Source organism: Pelophylax lessonae (assembly GCF_965119305.1).
Source record: "Pelophylax lessonae genome assembly, chromosome: 7".
NCBI classification, from domain to species: Eukaryota; Metazoa; Chordata; class Amphibia; order Anura; family Ranidae; genus Pelophylax; species Pelophylax lessonae.
This window is the reverse complement of record NC_138774.1, coordinates 151,084,858-151,106,040: the sequence shown is the minus strand read 5'-3', so window position 1 is coordinate 151,106,040 and position 21,183 is coordinate 151,084,858. Positions and strand designations below refer to the sequence as shown.

The 21,183-nt window shown below is 41.9% G+C and overlaps 1 protein-coding gene across 1 annotated transcript in view; it reads left to right on the top strand.

The window, feature by feature from the left end:
• The window catches only part of LOC309559816 (UDP-N-acetylglucosamine transferase subunit ALG13-like), a gene marked incomplete at both ends in the record, with an annotated part of 487,662 nt that overhangs the window by 360,933 nt on the left and 105,546 nt on the right, over positions 1–21,183 (top strand). Inside the window, one exon of the mRNA XM_082263251.1 lies at positions 2,759–2,830. Coding sequence (XP_082119377.1) covers positions 2,759–2,830 — 72 coding nt within the window. The remainder of the gene's footprint in view (positions 1–2,758; positions 2,831–21,183) is intronic.

Here is a 21,183-nt window from a genome sequence, read left to right as displayed (position 1 = left end):
GGACCTTTGGGGGAATCTAGGATGGAAATGGATAGGGGGTCCTGGTAGATGACAGACTCAGCAAAGGCATGCAATGCCAAGCTGCTGCAAGCAAAGACAACAGATTATTAGCATGCATTAAAGGGTATTCACTCTCTTCAGAGATAAAACGTCACTCAACAAGACTCTGGTCCAGCCACATCTTGAGTGTGCCATCCAGTTCTGGGCAGCAGTCCTCAAGAAGCATGTGTTGGAACTGGAGAGAGTCCAAAGAAGGGCAACAAAGCTAATAAAGGGACTAGAGGATCTCTGCTATGAGGAAAGCGTGCAAGTATTGAACTTATTCTCTCTGGAGAAGAGCTGCCTAAGAGGGGATATTATAGCGATATACAAATACTCTAATGGTAACCCTAGAATAGGGAAAAAAACTTTTCAGTGAATTGGAGTTTAAAAAAGACACGTGGCCATTCACTGAAATTGGAAGAGAAGCGATTTTAACCTTAAACTGCGTAGAGGGTTCTTTACTGTCAGAGTGGAAAGAATGTGGAATTCTCTTCCACAAGCAGTGATATCAGTAGGAAGCATGGATAGATTTAAACTATTAGATGGGCACCTTTACAACATATAGGGATATACGATTTACTATTGACATAAAAACTTGCACACCACTGTTTGGACTGGTGTCTTTTTTTTTTTTTTTGTCCAGCCTTACTGACTATACAGGTGTATCTCATAAAAGGAGAATATCATTAAAAAGTTATTTTTTTCAGTATTTCAATTCAAATAGTAAAACTCCTATATTTTATATAGACGCGTTACACAGAGTGATATATTTTAAGCATTTATTTCTTTTAATTTTCAGGATTATGGCTTACAGCTAGTGAAAACCCAAAAGTCTGTATCTCAGAAATTTTTAATGTTCCATAGGTACAATAAGATTTTTAATACAGAAATATTGGCTTACTGAAAAGTGTGTCCATGTAGAGTATAGTATGGACTCAATACTTTGCCGGGGCTCCTTTTACATAAATTTCTGCATGTATGTGGCAAGGCATAAAGGGGATCAGCCAGTGTTACTGATGAGGTGTTATGGAAACCCAGGTTGCTTTGATAGTGGCCTTCAGCTCGTCTGCATTGTTGCGTCTGGTATCCTCTTGACAATTAAAAAGGTAAAAATAGTGTAACCGCGCTTAAAGCTAAAAAAGAGCAGCAGCTTTACAGCGAGACAACACCAAGCACAAATATGGATAGAAAAAAGCTGCGTTAATAGGAACCAATTTGTCAATAATTGATACTGTGCAATACGCCAATCTCAATAGTGTTATTGTGAATAACAGAAAATAGCATAAAAATTGCATAAAAACACCTAAATGCCAATAGTGGATCAAATGATCAGTGAAAAACACCAAGACTGCTTGATGAATAACATAGATACTCCTTGTGACCACTAGAAATCACAAAAGCAAGTTAAATATATATATATATATATATATATATATATATATATATATATATATATATATATATATATATACATAAATGAATATAAAATAGTCCATAACTGATTATGACATGTAATAAAGTCCCAAAGATGAAAAACCAAAAAAAGGAAGTAGAAGTGAATGAAGATATGAAGCCAAAATCTGTTGTCACCCCAGTGCTTCAACAAAAGTGACATACATGTCTTACCAGATACTGGTATAAAAACAGCCTGTATATATGGTTCCTCACAGTGCCACTCTAGATGGGGAAATCCTTCAGCGAGCCCCCATGTGAATATGTCCAGAGAAGGATGAAGCTGTTCCTGATGTTATTCACAAGTGGGAATTGCAGTGGTACCATACAAGGAAAAGATGGGCTCGATAGTGTGATATCATCAAACCATTTATTAAAAGAATAAATAACACTCGCATGTATAAGAAGAAATAACGCTCTAGAATCAAAGGAAGCCGGCCGGCTCTCATGTAGCCCATCCTCAGGGCAGCGCGGTGATGTCAGCACGCCGTACCCTACGCATGCGTCTACAAAGACTTCCCCATATTGCATGTCATCACTTATGGACTATTTTTTATTCATTTATGTATATATATTTAACTTGCTTTTGTGATTTCTAGTGGTCACAAGGAGTATCTGTTATCCATCAAGCAGTCTTGGTGTTTTTCGCTGATCATTTGATGCACTATTGGCATTTAGGTGTTTTTATGCAATTTTTATGCTATTTTCTGTTATTCACAATAACACTATTGAAATTGACGTATTGCACAGTATCAATTATTGACAAATTGGTTCCTATTTGCGCAGCTTTTTTCTATCCATCCTCTTGACAATACCCAACAGATTCTCTATGGGGTTTAGGTCAGGTGAGTTGGCTGGCCAATCAAGCACAGTGATACCATGATCCTTAAACCAGGTATTGGTACTTTTGGCAGTGTGGGCAGGTGCCAAGTCCTGCTGGAAAATGAAATCCACATCTCCATAAAGCTGGTCAGCAGAGGGAAGCATGAAGTGCTCTAGAATTTCCTAGTAGAGGGCTGCACTGACTTTGGACTTCGATAAACACAGTGGACAAACAGCAGCAGATGACATGGCTCCCCAAATCCTCAGATTATTCTAATTTTAAGAGATGCACCGTATAGGACTATAAGAAAATGACTTTGCTAGAGACTGCAACTTTAAATGTATTACCGAATTTGTTCTTTGTTTAGTATGATTGTAATGTGCTTCACTTTTCTTACAACCCCAATAACTTGAATGCTATCTACATTTTTTTTTTCAATAGTCCATTCAGGATGATATGGCCCGGGCTGTACCTTCTCAAGATGACATAAACTCCTATAAGTATTCAGAACAGGTAATTATACATTACTCTATTGTTTGTAAACCTCTAAAATAGGAAATGGGTTTGTCATGAAAATATCTAACATTTTATGGGCAAACAAAGAAGTCTTATGCCCTCCCCGTTTCCTCATATTGACATGTTGCAAGAGCTCCAGATTAGCCATGTGTTTGAAGTCTTAACCAGATTGGGGTGGGGTAGACCATTTTTATTTATTTTTTTCCTCAAGAGATCCGCAAAGGAAGGCAGGGATTAGTAAGGTTTGTGTTTTAACGTAATACTGTTATGTGCTAAATACAGGGACAGCTATTATGTTCTGCAGGATGGTAACCAGTTTTACTTTTTAGAGCTATAAAGTGTTTTAAATGTGTGAGGGTTAATGCAAAAGATAAAACTGCCTTATTTAAAATGTACATTAAGTTGCTTAGCCATCATTAGGCAACACACTGTATATCTGATTAGAGCAAATTGGAAAGAGCCTGTAAAGTTTATGGGCGTGATGCAGATTCTGTTTTTCTCTAGCAATTAAAAGGCAGGATAAATCTTAAGAGTCGTCAAAGAACGTTTTCCTTTTTTTAGGCTCCTGCCATGAAAGCCGTTAAGGTACTTCTATTTTAGGTGCCGTCCCTCTCCCTGTACAAAAAATTAGCAAACAAGAAATGGTCAGCTCAAGGGCCATGCAAATGAGCCTCTGGGACTTGTAGGCTCATTTACTGTTTGGCAATTGACCATGGAGCCCCACCGATTATAATTAAGTGGACGAGTATCTACAGGGTTAATTTATTACCGTTACTATGAATGCCTTTGTGTTTTTTTAATTCTTATTTGGCCATCTCGCTCCTTGTCTAATTGTGTTCCTGCATTGTCACCCAGCATTGTAATTGAAATCATCCACTGTAAATTGCCAGCAGAAAATCTGCCCAGAAAAATGCAATGTTACCATTGCTGTAGTGGATGCCTACTATAAAAAATAGTGTTGCACTGTCAAGAAAACTTCCAAGTAAATATACTGTACATGTATGATAAAAAAAGGTAACAAATTCCTACAAACGAAATATCAATGATCACCAAAAGTGTGCAAGAATCTTCATCAGCTGATGTGCACCAACCAGCAAGTGATTATAATGCTGCTTACGGAATCCTTAGACCCACACAACTCAATAGGTCTAAATCGGCATTTAAAAAGGCAAATCCTGGATGGTTGGCTCCAGCTCTCTTCTCTCACACCTCAGCAAGCCTCACTCTCTCAAGAATGGCATGCCTCTGATGTTATCACGCCTGCCTGGAGTATCGGCAGTGCTGTGCGATATACTTGTCATACTGTATGTTTTGTGCGTACCCACTTGGTTTATTGTTTTTAAAGGGTACTTCACTATTGGATTTCCTTGCTCTTTCCATGGATGTTTTTGCTGCCAAAACTGGTATATAAGCGATCTAGTGACCACTTTTGGGGCATGCCAGTCAGGAGAGTGAGGCTTTCTGAGGTGTGAATGGAAGAGAGCTGGAACCATCCATCCATGCGGGATTTGTCATCTTTTAAATGCTCATTTAGACCTCTTGAGTTGTGGGATCCAAGGACTTGTTAAGAATTATTATAATTACTTGATGGTTGGTGCACAGCAGCTGCATGAAGATTTTGCAGACTTTTTACAGACTTTTTGGTGGGCATTGATGTTTCATTTATAGGACTTCTATTATTTTTGATTTGTTTTTTGATTTGTTTAATGTACACTATTTATTAAATCAGAGGTTTTCCTGACCGCGTAAAACTATTTTTCATTTGTCTTTTTTTATATTTGTGTGAAGATCAGTAAGTGCTGCTGTCAGGGTTTTTTTTTTTATTTTTTATTTTTTTAATTTCTCACCTTCATTTAATTTGATTTTGCAAAGCGCAGGTTAAGCACAACATTGGATCATGTAGTAAATGCCTGTAGGCAGGAAGTCATTGCAAAGATACTGCAACCTCTTCAAAGTGAAAGGTGGTGTTTTTTTTTTTTTTTTTTTTTTCCAAGTTGGGGCATTGAGTTTCAGCTTAAAGATTTTTAAATCTCATTTTAATGAAAAACAGAGTAATATACTGAAAACAAAAAATGGGCAACAATAAAGTTAGGGGTTCATCTGGTCTGGCTCAGTGCAGAGTCCGAATTACTTGCAGAACAAATTCCAACTTGGCATTTGCATGGACTGCTGGGCCCTCATAAATTGAACCCCTGTATGCTTAGTGCTTTTGATCGTGAAGCTTGAGCCCACATCTGCTGATGTTCTTGTTCCTATAGAGCAGTGATGGCGAACCTTGACACCCTAGATATTTTGAAACTAGATTTCCCATGATCCTGCACTCCTACAGTGTAGTTGAGCATCATGGGAAATGTAGTTCCAAAACATCTGGGGTGCCAAGGTTCACCATCACTGCTATAGAGGGTGTCTCAGAAGCCAATACCACCCAATCAAATGGTCTAAGGTGTGTGGTTGGTGTACTGGAGAGTATACTATTATTCTCAGTGGACCCTTAAGTCTAGATTTCCAAATTGCAAGGTTTTCCAGTCTGTCAAACAGCATATTTATAAGAATGAAATTATGATTTGTTTAATACCAAATATGATTTAGATATTTTCTTTTAGGTCTAATGTGTCACATGAGCCTTCTGGATCTTATAGTATAGGCATGTTTATTGTCTGAGTGTAGCTACTTTAGAAAAGAAATGGTGGTGACTGCATTGGGCTTAATATTCAATTGGCCCACCCTTTGCAGTTATAATGGCTTCAAAGCTTCTGTAAAGGCTGTCCACAAGTTTTAGGAGTGTGTCTATGAGAACGTTTGACAATTCTTCCAGAAGCGCATTTGTGAGGTCAGGCACTGATGTGGAGGAGAGAGCCTGGCTCGCAGTCTGCACTCAATTCATCCCAAAGGTGTTCTATCGGGTTGAAGTCAGGACTATGTGCAGGCCAGTCAAGTTCCTCCATCCCAAACTCGCTCATCCATGTCTTTATGGACCTTGCTTTGTGCACTGGTCTAAATCATTTGGTGGAGGGGGGATTATGGTGCGGGGTTGTTTTTTAGGGGTTGGGGTTGGGCTTGGCCCCTTAGTTCCAGTGAAGGGTAACTCCTAAGGCGTCAGCATACCAAGACATTTTGGACAATTTCATGCTCCCAACTTTGTTGAAACAGTTTAAGGATGGCCCCGTCCTGTTCCAACATGACTGTGCACAAAAAAAATGGATGAGAGAGTTTGGGGTGGAGGAACTTGACTGGCCTGCACAGAGTCCTGACCTCAATTTGATAGAATATCTTTGGGCTGAATTAGAGCGGAGACTTCGAGCCAGGCCTTTTTTTATCCAGAGCAGTGCCTGACCTCACAAATGCACTTCTGGAAGTATAGTCAAACATTCCCATAAACACACTCCTAAACCTTGTGGACAGCCTTCCCAGAAGAGTTGAAGCTGTTATAGCTGCAAAAGGTGGGCCAACTCAATATTAAACCGTGCAGACTAAGACTGGGATGCCATTAAAGCTCATGTGAGTGTAAAGATAGACGTCCCAATACGTTTGACAATATAGTGTATGAAATCTCAGCTCTATATTAGTATGACTCAGATGTGTATTCCTTAACATCTTCCGCTCTTTGGATTTGTCTAGTATGTCCAGAGCGTGAGAAGGTTAAAACAAGCTTGTGGCTGCAGTAGGGAACAAATAGACCCCTGATAATATAAAGAGTACCGGTCACTAGGGATGATCGAACTTCCCAAAAGTTCGGCCCGGATTTCAGAACCCCATTGAAATCAATGGGACCCGAACTTCGGTAATCAAAAAACACCATTTTGAAGCCCTAAAACCCAATAAATGCCCCTAAAAAGTGCCTAGGGTTCTGGGTCATGCCCCAGGGACTATTAATCACACAAAAAAAAGTTCTTAAAAATTGTCATTTTTGATAGAGAGCCAATTATTGAAAAAATTATTGAAAAAAAAAAGATTTCTTTGGATTTAGTGTCGGGGGGGGGGGGGGGGGTCTAAAAACTGTACCTGTGAAGTTTCAGCTCTGTAGCATGTCCAGAACCAGAAAAAAAAAGATAGTTTGTGTTAGAACACTTGTAGAACAGGGATATGGCTCTGCTATTTTCACACCTTGCCGGTTTTGTAGCAAGCGTTTTTTTGGGGGTTATTGGAGGCAGGCATAACATCAGAACTTCTATGTAGGGGTATATATACACACACACACTTATATGTATATATACACCTACACATATATAGGTGTGAAAGTAGCAGAACACTATACTTGCGCTAATGAAATAATTAACACCAATATGTCTCCGCTCCTATCACACCTATATATGTGTGTATGTGTATATATACATATAAGTGTGTGTATATATACCCCTATACAGAAGTTCAGATGTTTTGCCTGCCTCCAAAGACCCCAAAAAAATGCCCAAAAAAACGCCTGCGCCAAAAGAAAAACGCCCAGGTGTGTTATTACAGGGGTTTTTTGGGCAGTTTTTTTGGGTCTTTGGAGGCATGCAAAACATCTGAACTTCTGTATAGGGGTATATATACACACACACTTATATGTATATATACACATATATAGGTGTGATAGGAGCGGAGACATATTGGTGTTAATTATTTCATTAGCGCAAGCATAGGTTTCTGCTATTTTCACACCTATGTGTGTAGGTGTGTATATATACATACATGTGTGTGCATATATACCCCTATACAGAAGTTCAGATGTTTTGCCTGCCTCCAAAGACCCCCAAAAAATGCCAAAAAAAAGCCCAGATGTGTTATTGCAGGCATTTTTTGGGGGTCTTTGGAGGCAGGCATGACATCTGAACTTCTGTATAGGGGTATATATACACACGCGTATGTATATATACACCTACACACATATAGGTGTGAAAATAGCAGAAACCTATGCTTGCGCTAATGAAATAATTAACACCAATATGTCTCCGCTCCTATCACACCTATATATGTGTATATGTATATATATATATATATATATATATATATATATATATATATATATATATATATATATATATATATACATATAAGTGTGTGTGTATATATACCCCTATACAGAAGTTCAGATGTTTTGCCTGCCTCCAAAGACCCCAAAAAAATGCCCCAAAAAAACCCCTGCAATAACACACCTGGGCGTGTTTTTTTGGGCATTTTTTTGGGGTCTTTGGAGGCAGGCAAAACATCTGAACTTCTGTATAGGGGTATATATACACACACACTTATATGTATATATACACATATATAGGTGTGATAGGAGCGGAGACATATTGGTGTTATTTCATTAGCGCAAGCATATGTCTCCGCTCCTATCACACCTATATATGTGTGTATATATACAGACATGGGTGTATGTATATATACCCCTACACAGAAGTTCAGATGTCATGCCTGACTCCAAACATGTCCTCAAAAAAGCCCTATAAACGCCTGCAGCCAATGTTCGGGTCAAACCGATGGTCGACCCGAACCGTTCGATCATCCCTACCGGTCACCTACACTGTGCTATTATTTATGGGGTTTGTCTGCCGCCTTGTTAAAGAACACTAAAAAAATGTGAAATATAATGAAGAAAACTCGTAAGCACTCGTTTCCCCCTCGCACACACTTTGTAGCCCAAATGTGCACGTACGGTATGAACATGTATATAAACTATTAAACAACGCATATTGGGTATCATTTGTGGTTACTTTTAAGCTAATGAGCCTTGAAAGTTTTACCAATTGACAATTTTGAGTATCATATTTTGCAATTTTTTTTGATACGTGCAGTTTTGGTGCTTGCCACATTTGGTATCCATTTGCTCAGAAGGACCTAATCTTTTATTAAATAATGTGGGTAAAACGGTTTACAATAAAATTCATTATAATAATCCTTTCACTTAACAGTTGTAATGATAGTGGGACATAAAAATTGCAACTATCGTGCATGTGCGGAGGACTCCAAGATGGCCACCTAGCTTTGGAGCTCCGCACCGCTCCGGCCTTCTGATCTCCGCCGTAGCCTTCAGAGCACTCGTTCCTGTCCCGCTCTACCAGCAATCGACCTGGGAAAACCCAGGGAATAATCTGATGTCCAGGGGCTCTGCTAGGAGGAACCTATCCAGTCAGCTGGACCACATCCTGTGGCAGGCCGGTCTATCCAAGATGGCGGGTGCTACCACACGAGGCACAGACTGTGATACAGAGGAATCCCTAGCTGACCAAGACTCCTCGAGCCCTGCAATACCTACTATATTATATGTCGCAGTCATTGAGTAATCAGCCCCATGCTGCTCCTTCTCCACCATCTGCTGAATCACTGATTGTGAGGACATGTGAAGACCTTATCCTGACACCCATGAGTGACCTTCTGGCCACCCCAGATGCATGTGGGAAGAGGGCCCACAATCCCCATATCACCCCTTCTGATTTCCCCTCCATAATAGCTGCTTTTTCCACAATGCTGTCCAGGGGTCTGGCCCAAACAGCTGCACAGATTACCTCCTCCATCGATGCTGAACTGCAACATTTGGGATCTCTGATGGAAGTCATGGAAAAGAAGGCTGATCAATCTGTAGCCATAATTAACCAAAACCCTTCCAGAATACAGGATATCCAGGATCAGTTGGAAACTGCATTGTCCAAAATAGATGACCTTGAAGTTAACCATGCGATTTTGTTTCTTTATCAAGGACTTAATCCTAGACATCCCAGAACACTGTTTGGTATTGGACAGAGTGCACAGAGCCTTGCAACCAATGCCATCTGATGGTCTACCTAGAGACAATATACCATATTTATCGGCGTATAACACGCACTTTTTCCTCCTAAAAATGAAGGAAAAAGCAATAGTGCGTGTTATACGCCGATATTTAAAAAAAAAAAAAAAAAGGCCAGGAAGCAGCGACGAGAGCAGAAGGGGCGGGCCGCACCAAGGAGAAGGAAGGATGAGCTGTCATAGGAAGTCCGATGACAACGAGCGTTCGGCGCTGCTTCCCGGCCTTTTTAAAAACTGATAGTGTCAATGGCACTTGCGAGGCGGCATTGCTGGAGGCTGCATTGCTGGACACTGCTGATGAGGCTGCATTGCTGGACACTGCTGATGAGGCAGGCTGCATTGCTGGACACTGGTGAGATGTCATTTGATTAAAAAAAAAAATGTTCTGAGTTCAAAGCTGTTGTAAATTTAAGCTTTTTTCCTGAAATTTCTCTCCTAATATTGAGGTGCGTGTTATACACCGATAAATACGGTAGTTAAACCCCTCTTTTACTCTGTCAAGGAAGAGGTGATGAAATTGTCCAGGAATTCAGATGGGCTCACTATTCAGGGACATCGAGTCCAGGTCGTTGCGGACCTCCCTCCCTTTACTGTACAAAGACATTGCTCTCTGAAACCCCTCCAAGTTCTGTCTCAAAAAGACATAACCTACAGATGGTCCTTTCCATTTCGCTTAAACTTCTTGTATCTAAACAAGGCCCACAGCTTCTCATCATTTTCTGAAGGTGAAAGCTTGTTCCTACACCTGGGGCTGATTACCCAAGAGATCTCTCCTCCTTCCACTGCCAATGTGTCCCTCATCTGCCAAAAGACCTTTTCCTAGTCCACTTACTCCGGTTTGGCAGAAACCACAACCGAGGAAGTAATTTGGATTAAGGACAACTGGATCCTGTTTTGCCCTTTCTGGAACTGATCTTTCAGACGGCTTTCCTCTCCCCACGATTCGTGCTAGCTTTTAGCATGAGTTTGTCTCTGTTTACTGGGGAACTCCAAGGAGGGAGGGGGGGGGGGGCTGGGAAAAGGGGCCTGGAATTTCTATTTCCCAATGTTTGAATTCAAAATATAATTTGTCCTAAAGTTTTCAAGATTTTTCTTATACCTTCCCTTAGTTATACTTGGGCATATTTAAAATACAGCTGGGATGGCATCCAGGGTGGCTCAAAACGTTTTCCCCATTGGTGGGGCGAACTGAGACCCATTATACTCACTGGATACATTAATCTTCGGAATATTATGATTTGACCCTGTGCAGTTGCCTCTTTGATGGTCCAGGTGGGTAACAAAGAAACCTTTGTCATGTGATTGCTTGACAGGGGTTAAGGAGCAGCTTGGTGACAATTGTTCAGGTCCTATTCCCTTCACGTTTTAAGGAACAGTGTTCTGTTTATTTCAAGGGATCTATTATATTTCTAGGGGGGTAGACCAAAGTGGATACAATGCACCTCCATCTGCAGCTGATGGGTTTGTTTTACTCTGTGGTAGATTTATGTTCCCCACTTTTTTTTTTTTTTTTTAACAAATACATTTTTATTGAATTTTAGAAAATAAACATGACAAAGTATACAAACTTTGGAGCAGTTAGTCATATAATCGTGATTAGGGCTGCAACTAATGATTACTTTCATAATCGATTAGTTGGCCGATTATTGTTTTGATTAATCGACTAATCGGATAAAAACCTCAACAAAAAAAAGGTTGGTGTACAATATAGTTAATATTCTTGAATAGCTATATACAGTGGTAAATATAAATATCCAGCTATATAGTCCACTCTGAAACAGATATATGTATTAGAGGCTTAAATGTGGTACATATCGGACTCGGAGACCAAAAATTTTAAAATTTAAAAACTAAACAAATTTTCAGCCCGCATTGGTATATAATATTCATGACAGTCTCCCTTATTAATAGGCAGATAACTTGATACAAGCTCCCTGCGCCTGCTGTCACTTATGCTGGCCATACACAAGCTACATTTTTTTTAGAAAATTTTTAAAAAACATTCATCCAATTTTCTAACCATTAGTGGGATCCATTTGGTGTTCGTTGTCAACCACGGTGACAGGAAAATTAGGAGCAGAATGGAAAATTTCTCGATCAAATGAATCTTCAAATATTGTATGTGGTTTTTGCTCAGAAGTTATATTCGTTTTAAAATTGAATGTTAAATGCAAGTGGAATTTTCAAACACTTGTCCATTCAACGAATATACAAATCATTTTTGTATAAATATAGATACAAATATTTTTGGCCAAAAATCCAGTACATGTATGGGCAGCAGAAGACATTTAGTAGCAGCAGCATGCTTTTTTTATCACCTGTCATGATGGGGTTAAAAAAAAAAAAAAAGAAATAGCCCTTTATAGTTAAAAAAAAAAAAAAAAATAAGCAGATAATCGCTCACTGTAATATAATTATAATTTCAACTGTGAAACAGTAAAAGTATTATATCTTGTATCATATGAATTGTATGTATATAAAAAAAAATATTCCCAGAAGTCGGATATGCAGGATATTTTAACTGGGAGTCAAACATGAAGCTAAATGAAGGGTGGAGGGGGGAAAATAACATTTATATGTTAAAATAGTACTAACAGCGGAGACTTTTTTTTTTTTTCCCCATGGATATAATAATTTAAAATATAATTCACAATACTAGTATACTAGTAAACTTTTACTCTAAATGTAATTGTAATGCCTTATATCACCTCTAGTCTCTCATCCTTCTCTGGGTTCAGATACTGATCTTTCCTGCACAGAGCCCTTAAAGTGATTGTAAACAAGGTATATAGCAAGGTAAAAAAAAAAAAACCTCTGCCTTTAGAATCACTTGGTTCTTTCCTTTGCCCAGGACTACATTTCCCATGAGGCATCGCTCCTCACACATACACAAGTTCTCTGCCATCTACTGACATGTACAGACAGTGTACTGAGCTGTATGTGCGTTGCACTGTATTTTCTGATATGTAAACAAATAATGCATTCTGTATGCAGAACCACTAATCGGCTGACCGATTAATCGATTACGAAAATAGTTGACAACTATTTTCATAATCGTTTAGTTATTTCAGCCCTAATCATGATAACAGCAGTTGAACAACAAGTCTTAAGGTAAACTATAATGCCGTTGATTTCAGAGAGAAATTGAAATCAGTGAAAGCGCTCTTTATGACTTAAAGTGGAGTTCCACCCATTTTAGTCACTTTAGATGTATGTAATCCCCTTTAAAACGACTTTTACCAATGGAAAGTTTTTTTTTTTTTTTTTTTGCTGGTAGATACCTGATTTTCTGCTTTATTTATCCTCTTCTCACTTCCGGGTCCGGTCGGCGATTACGTCATTCGGCGATTCGCAGTGTGTGCTGGGATTTATCTCAGGGCATGAAATCTTGCATTATTACACAGGAGATGAGCTGTACTGTGTGTTCTACCTGCCTCCGCCCCGTCTCCTCTCAGTGAGCTGTATGTATGTAGTGTATTGAGGCCGTGCTCCGCCCCGCCTCCTCTCAGTGAGCGTGGACTGAAAGCATTATATCCTCACTGAGCTCACTGAGAGGGGGCGGGGCGGAGGCGGGGCAGATCACGCAGTGCAGCTCATCTCCTGTGTAATAATGCGAGATTTCATACCATCCTAGCACACACTGCGAATCCCCGAATGACGTAATCGCCGACCAGACCCACAAGTGAGAAGAGGATAAATAAAGCAGAAAATCCGGTATTTACTAGCAACAAAAAAAAAAAACTTTCCATTGGTAAAAGTCGTTTTAAAGGGGATTACATACATCTATGTAATCCAATTTATTAAAAATGGGTGGAACTCCACTTTAATAATTCAAATCGCATAACAGAAAAGAAAACATGTCAGAACAATAAAGGATAAAGCAATAGTGCTCTCTAGTGGACTGTGTTGGGAAGACAAGAATCATGTATCATGTGTATATTCCTGCCAGGGTTTCCAAAATTGACATATCTTGTGTAAAGAACCTTCCTTCAAGGCCATAATACGTTCATAAACGTGAACTTCCTTGAGAAGTCTAATAACGTCATGTATTTCAGGGACCTCATCAGATTTCCATTTTCTCATCCGCACCGCTCTGGCTGCAAATAAAATTTGCATAGTGATAGGTCTAATGGAGCAGTGTATCAATTCACTTCCTACGCTCAATAACGCAAGGGCTGGGTTTTTCTGAAGTAGGTTACCTGTAACACTCGCAATCAATCGGAAAACGGCCGTCCAAAAACTTTTGACATGCAAACATGTCAATGCCATGTGGAGCCCACTTGGGCACCACATCGCTAGCATTGGGCCGAAGCCTGTTTTGCAATCACGTGTGGCGTAAGGTACCACCTCTGGTGAAATTTTTGGGCAGATACCCAGTAGTTTGCACACCTGGTATATTTAAGATTGTTGCGGATGGCTTTGATCCATTGATCTGCCGTGAGTGTTTTGTTCAGGTCTCTTTCCCATTTAAGCATTTGTGGGGTTTTTACAAAAATCGTTTTCATTTGCAGTAGGTTGTAAAAGATTGATATGCCTTTTGTTGCAGGGTGATTGTTAGTCCAAAAATTCCATGCTGTAGTCGGCACCTGAATATAAATACATGGGGTGGACTGCAAAATGAGTCGGATTCTCATGTATGTAAATATTTCTGATTGGGGTAGGTGGAATCGAGATGCAAGGGAGCTAAAAGGGGCTACATTATCCTGTGTAATTAAATCTGCTATTACTGAGACCCCCTTTTGTGTCCACACATTGAGGTTTACATCCTGCGTCAGGAACTTTAACAATTCTAAGGGAATCTGTATCCTTAGGCATTCCTTAGAATTTACGTGGTGCGTGGACAAAGTCTTCCAGGGGAGAATGGGAAGATAAGTGGATGTGGGTCGAATGTGTCGAGTACCTAAATTGGTGCTAATCAGGAGTAGATTTCTCAGTGTTTTCGGGGATACATGGTCAGATTCTAGGTTGGTCCAGTGTTTAGTGTTCGGAGGGAAAAACCAGTACCGTAGTTGGTCTAAAATGGATGCTGTATAATAATCCTTAAAAATGGGTACACCCATACCACCAGCCATTTTAGATTTCATCAGGAGTCTACTGTTGGCTCTAGGTCTTTTATCAGCCCAAATAAAACCGTTAATAAGGGATTGTAGTTTGCATAAATAAGAGTTTGGGATACGGACAGGTAGTGTTGTAAAATAGTATAGGATTTTTGGGAGGAGAAGCATTTTCACCGCCGGCAGCCTGCCTGACCATGACAAGAAAAATTTCTGCAAGCAATTTATTTCCACACGAATGTCCTGTAGCAATGGCCAAAAGTTGGAGCCAAAAATATTAGAGACATCCGGGGTAAGTCGGATGCCTAAGTAAGTTATATGGTCTGCGGCCCAGGGGAAAGGGAACTTGTTTTGCAACATGCGCTTTGTGTTATTGTCAATACCAAGTCCCAGAATCTGTGACTTAGTGGTATTCACTTTGTAGTAGGAAATAGCATTAAATTGCTGCAATGCCTCCTGTGCCGCTTGAAGGGAATGAACAGGGTCTGTTAAGGTAAGAATTGCATCATCAGAAAATGTTATTTTGTGGTGAGTGCCTTTTAGATGTGATGCCTAGTATATTGGGGTCCGATCTAATTTTTGCTGCTAGAGGTTCCATGGTGAGGTCGAAGATTAGGGGGGACAATGGACATCCTGATGCGTCCCATTTGTGATATTAAAAAGCGAGGAGTACATACCATCACATAGCACGTGCGCTGAAGGGGACGAATATAGGGCCAGGATGGCCGAACGGATGAAGCCATGAAAGCCAAATTTATGTAATACTTGGGTCATGTATCGCCAATGTACCCTGTCGAAGGCCTTCTCGCGCATCCAAAGCTAGAAGCAGAGAAGGCCTCCGCCGCGACTGAGACAAATGGATTAAATTGAGCATACGTCTGGTGGCGTCAGGAGCTTGGCGGCCCGATATAAAACCCACCTGATCCATGTGAACCAAATTTGTCATCACTGTGGCCAGGCGGGTTGCAGTCGCCTTTGCATATAATTTAACATCTACATTTAGTAGAGAGATCGGCCTAAAGTTTTGAGGTGTAGTGGGAGGTTTCCCTGGTTTGGGCAGGGTAACTATGGTGGCCGTTAAAATTTCCTGAGGGAAACTTGTTCGGGCTGGGGCTTCGGTAAAGACCGATAACAAGTGTGGAGTCAAAAGGGGACAGAATGTCTGATAATATTCTGCCGAGAAGCCACCCGGACCCGGGGCCTTGTTTTTAGGTAGAGAACGGATAACTTTATGTAACTCCGATTGGGTGAACGGAGAGTTTAGAAAATATGTTCCCCACTTTTTGAGGATATCACCATTATCAAGTTTTTGGTGGGAAGTGGCTGGACCCTTCCTCACCTGGGTGGATTACTGGGGTTTTGGTTTAATTGTTTCTCCAATTGTCTTGTATTATTTTGCTTCCCCATCTCTACCTCCTTTTTTTTTTCTTTCTCTAACTTCTCTTTCCAATGGTCTGCCTGGACCCCCCCCCCTCCCTCCATCGATTTGCACGATTGAGACATTGGAAAGGCTAATGATGCACTGCTCGGCAGGGAGACCTGTCTTCACTGGGTGAGATTTTTTTTATATTTTAAGTTGTCCAAACCTCTGATCCATGGCTAATTCTAAACCTTCCAATATGATCATGCAGATTATATCCCACAATGTACAGGGTCTTAATTCCCCAGTAAAATGGCAGAAATTGTTTCAATTCTATCATACCCTAAAGACAGATGTTATTTTCATACAGGAAACTCCTTTCGCAATCTCTTGAAACCCCCTCCTTCCTTCACCAGAGATTCCCCCATTTTTACTTGGCTAATGCCTTAAACAAAACATAATTACATAGTTAAATAGTAGGTGAGGTTGAATAAAGACAATAGTCCATCCAGTTCAACCCGTGTAGGTGTGTGTGGCTGTAATCATCTCACATAGCCCTGAATGTTCTGATCCTTGAGATGTATGTCTAAGAGTCTTTTGAAAGCCACCATACTTCCCGCAGAAACCACCTCTTGTGGTAGAGAATTCCACAATCTTGTAGCCCTAACAGTAAAGAACCCCCCACGTTGCCTGAGGTTAAAATGCTTCTCCTCTAATCGCATTGTATGCCCTTGAGTCCTCATGCAATCCCTTCGACTGAATAGCTGTTTTTCTATGCCGAGATCCCCATTGAGATATTTATAAATTGCTATCATGTCCCCCCTCAGGCGTCTCTTCTCCAGGGAGAATAAATCAAGCGATTGGAGACACTCTTCATAATCAAGGTCCTCCAATCCCCTAATTAGTTTAGTTGCCCTTCTCTGTACTCTCTCCAGCTCCAACACATCTCTTCTGAGGACTGGCGACCAGAACTGGACAGAATACTCCAGATTTGGTCGGACCAGAGTTTTATAAAGTGGAAGGATTATAGTCTTCTCTCTGGAATACATCCCTTTCTTTATGCATGCTAATATTCTGCTGGCTTTGGTAGCTGCCGCTTGACATTGCATGCCTTTGCCTAATCTATCATCAACCAAGACTCCCAGATCTTTCTCCATTTTTGATTCTCCCAAGGGTTCCCCCCCCAACGTGGATTGTGCGTTTATGTTTTTAGTCCCCAAGTGCAAAACCTTACACTTCTCCACATTAAACCTCATTTGCCATGTCGTTGCCCACTCCGTTATTTTGTCCAGGTCATTCTGTAGGATATCTGCTTCATGCTGTGCAGTTATTGCCCTGCCCAATTTTGTGTCATCTGCAAAAACTGATATCGAACTACTGATCCCATCCTCAATGCTGTTTATGAATAAATTGAACAAGGTTGGTCCCAGGACTGAGCCTTGGGGGCCCCCGCTTACCACCTCAGACCAGTCTGAGTATGCGCTGTTTATTACCACCCTTTGGACACGCCCTTTTAGCCAGTATCCAAGAGCAAACCCTGCTGTCGATACCTGCAGACCTTATTTTATAAATTAAGCGCTTGTGAGAAACTGTATCAAACGCCTTAGCGAAATCCAGGTACACCACATCCACTGGTCTCCCCCTATCTAGCTCACAGCTCACCTCCTCGTAGAATGTTAAGAGATTGGTTTGACAAGAACGCTCATATGTAAACCCGTGCTGATTACTGCTATGATGTTGTCTTTAGCAAACTCTACGATATAGTCCCTTATCATCCCCTCCAGAAGTTTACATACTATCGATGTCAAACTGACAGGCCTATAATTTCCCGGGATATGCCTCTGCCCCTTTTTGAATATCGGTATCGCGTTAGCTTTCCTCCAATCCCCTGGTACATTTCCTGTCATAATACTGTCAGCAAAGATCAGGAACTAGATATAACCTAACTGAGTTCCTTGAGTACTCTCGGATGTACGCCATCCGGGCCTGGTGATTTGTTTGTGTTAAGTTTATCTAGCCTTTCCCTAATTTCACCCTCTGTTAGTCATAGCAGCAAGACCTGTGTATTACTACTAACCATACAGTCATGGTCAGTGTACCCCTCCTTTTCCTGTGTAAAGACTGACGAGAATAAAAGCATTCAGCGCGGTTGCTTTTTCAGTGTCCTCTGTAACCATCCTCCCATCATCGTTAATTATGTGTGCAATATGCTCTGCCCTAGTTTTTTTGCTGTTGATATATTTAAAGAATTTCTTTGGGTTTTTTTTTTAATATCCTCCGCTATTTGTGTCTCAAAGTTGATTTTAGCAATTTTGATTTTGTGTTTACTTTTCTTATTTGCCTCCTTGTATTGCTCGAAAAGCTGATACTGTGCCCTCTGATTTATATTTCTTGAAGGTCATTTTTTTTACCCTAATAAGTTTTTTAACGTTACGGTTTAGCCAGCCAGGTTTGGCTTTGTCTATTCTAAATGAATTTCCCATAGGAATGCACTACAAGATGCATTTGTTTAATTTGTTCCTAAAGCATTCCCATTTTCTCTTACGTCCTCCGACAGTCGCCGCCCATTCACACAAACTTCACTAATGGGGTATTGCTTCCTCTCCACAGGAGTTTCTAGGCATAAGACTTGTAAAAGAACAATTTATCTACATAGTCACACCCATGGGGGCTGTCCTTCTAGTCCAATACCCCCTTGCAATAGCCATCCCAATTCAGTTTGTCTTTCGCCTAGCTTAGGAGTGGATAGGCTTCCCTGTGCTGAGGCTACAGTCTCAGCCTTCCTCTTTTTCTTTTATGATTTATTTTCTGAAAATGTCATTTTTCTTTACATTGCTAGCTGTTTATTTTATCAGCGCTAGTTAGTTGGATCTTCGGATGAAGACGGCGTTTGCGGAGCCGGGAATCGGACTGACCGTCCTGGTTCTCCAGGACAGAGGGTCAGATGGAATCCCAGCCCGCCATCGAGCGTTTTGCAGGCTATGTGTTCGCCCTGGCCTCGCAAACGACCCATCCCTGTCCATCAGGGATGCAGCCATGTGAGGTGGCTACCTCACTGGACACAGCATAGGTTCGTCCGTGCACTACTAGTGTCCTGCGTTTCTGGCTGGCGGCACTCCCCTGCCATCTGAGGGTGGGCGGTTTCCCGCTTGATATGAGGCACACCGCGCCATCGGGTACAGGTAAGTACATTCTGTGTGGGGCCTCTGTCTGGGGTCTGCAGTCCTGTGTGTCTGTGGTGTCCCCTATGTCTGTGTGTTTTGGGCTCCCTGTTCCCTGTCCCTGCGGGGGTTTTATTCTCTCACAGCAGCGCTGTGTGGGGGATTGGGGGGTCCCTCTAGTAAGGTCACTTTAGGGTGCTTGGAGGTGCAGACACATGCGACGACCGCTGCAGGGTTAAAAACCGCCGGTCTGCCATTTTAAGTGTGGGCAGCATGTCTGGCTTCATTATGGGCGTTTATACAGCATGCTATGTAGGGATTTTGGCGCCTTGCGGCACCATCTTGCGTGTGGCATTAGATCGTTAAGAGCACATGTCAGCGGCCATCTTGCCGAAGCCTCCCATTAGTTTCAATAGGCATCCATTTTCCCTTGGCCTGCAGCCTACGTTCAGCCTCCAGCGGTGACATCACGTCCTTCTTTCTCACAGAGCCAACCGAAGGAGCTGGTAACACACTGTGGGGTTCTGTCCTGCTGTTCTTTTCCTGTCCTACTTTGTGCAATCTTCCTGGTCAGTTTTGTCCTTGCGGGGGGTCTGTGTGTCTCAGTCTCTATAGCGGTGTGCTGCGGGGGTCTGCGACGCTCTTAAAGGGCCAGTTCATAAAAAAAAACTTTTTATTTCTGTTATGGAATCCCAGGACAGCAAATTCCCTCTAGCTTTGGTGGGGGATTCAGGATCCTCTAACCTGACTAATTTGGCTGCTGTTGTGGCAACTTTGGTGTAAAAAATGTATGTGCTGATGACTGAACGTGCTGCTAGGAAAAGGCCTAGGATTTCCTTTTCTTCTGATTCTGAGTGTGACATGGTTACTGTAGGTAGCGTGGCCCTTTCGGGGTCTCGCTCTTCTCAGGACACGCAAGAGTCTGAGGGGGAGGCGGAGGTTGCAGGGGTGGATGACTCCCCCCCGGGGTCACCCGAGGAACGCGCAGCTATGGATGCGTTGATCCTAGCAGTAAAGCAAAACACTACATTTGGAGGATGAGCCCACTCCTCCGGCGTTGTGTCCTCTTTTGGTACACACAGGACCCGCAAGACGACGCAGGTTTTTCCTTGCCTCGCAGAGTTTCACCATAAGGTGAATGAGCTATGGCGTAACTTAAAACACACCTTTGTGGTGCCTAAGAAGTTTCAACTTCTCTACCCTTTTGCGGCTACTACGGTTGCGCGCTGGTGTGTGCCTCCTCGAGTGCATCACACGGTGGCCAGATTGAACAAAGCTACCCTGGTCCCCACCGAGGACTCTCCGGTGTTTAGGAACCCTACTGATAGGAGGCTGGAATCTCTTGCCCGACATTCCTACATGGTGGCGGGTTCCATGCTCAAGCCTATTTTTGCATCTGTAATGGTGGCTCAGGCTGTGGCGAATTGGACCAAGGTGCTCAAACGTACCCTCGTGGCTGGCTCTGCCCCTCCCACTACAGTGGAGATGGTGGATCAGATTTATCAGGGGGTCATGTATTTGTGCGATGCGGCTCTAAATGAGGCCCCTTTGGCGATACGCCTGTCCAGTGTCGCAGTGATTAACCGTCGCTTAATCTGGTTAAAAAGCTGGTCGGCTGACCAGAAATCCAGGAAGACGGTGGCTGATTTCCCCTATGCGGGGTCTCGCCTTTTTGGGGAATCCTTGGATGAATTGGTTAAAGGTGTCACTGGGGGGCAAGAGCACTTTGCTGCCCCAGAACCCTAAGTGAATTTTTTTCCGCGGTAAGCAGGCCCCCTCCTTTAAACCTAATCAAGGGTCCTTTCGTGCCTTCAAGGCGCAGAACAAGGGAAAACCCTTCAAGGGCCAAGGTGGCCAGAAAAAGCCCTGTTTCGGCAAACAAAAATCCGGCCAGGCTGGGACGGCGGCTCCGTTTCGGGGGTGGGGGGACGTTTGCGCGGTTTCCTCCAAGCTTGGCTGCTCCGAATCACGGACAGGTGGGTTCAGGAAATCATTCGATCAGGGAACAAGATC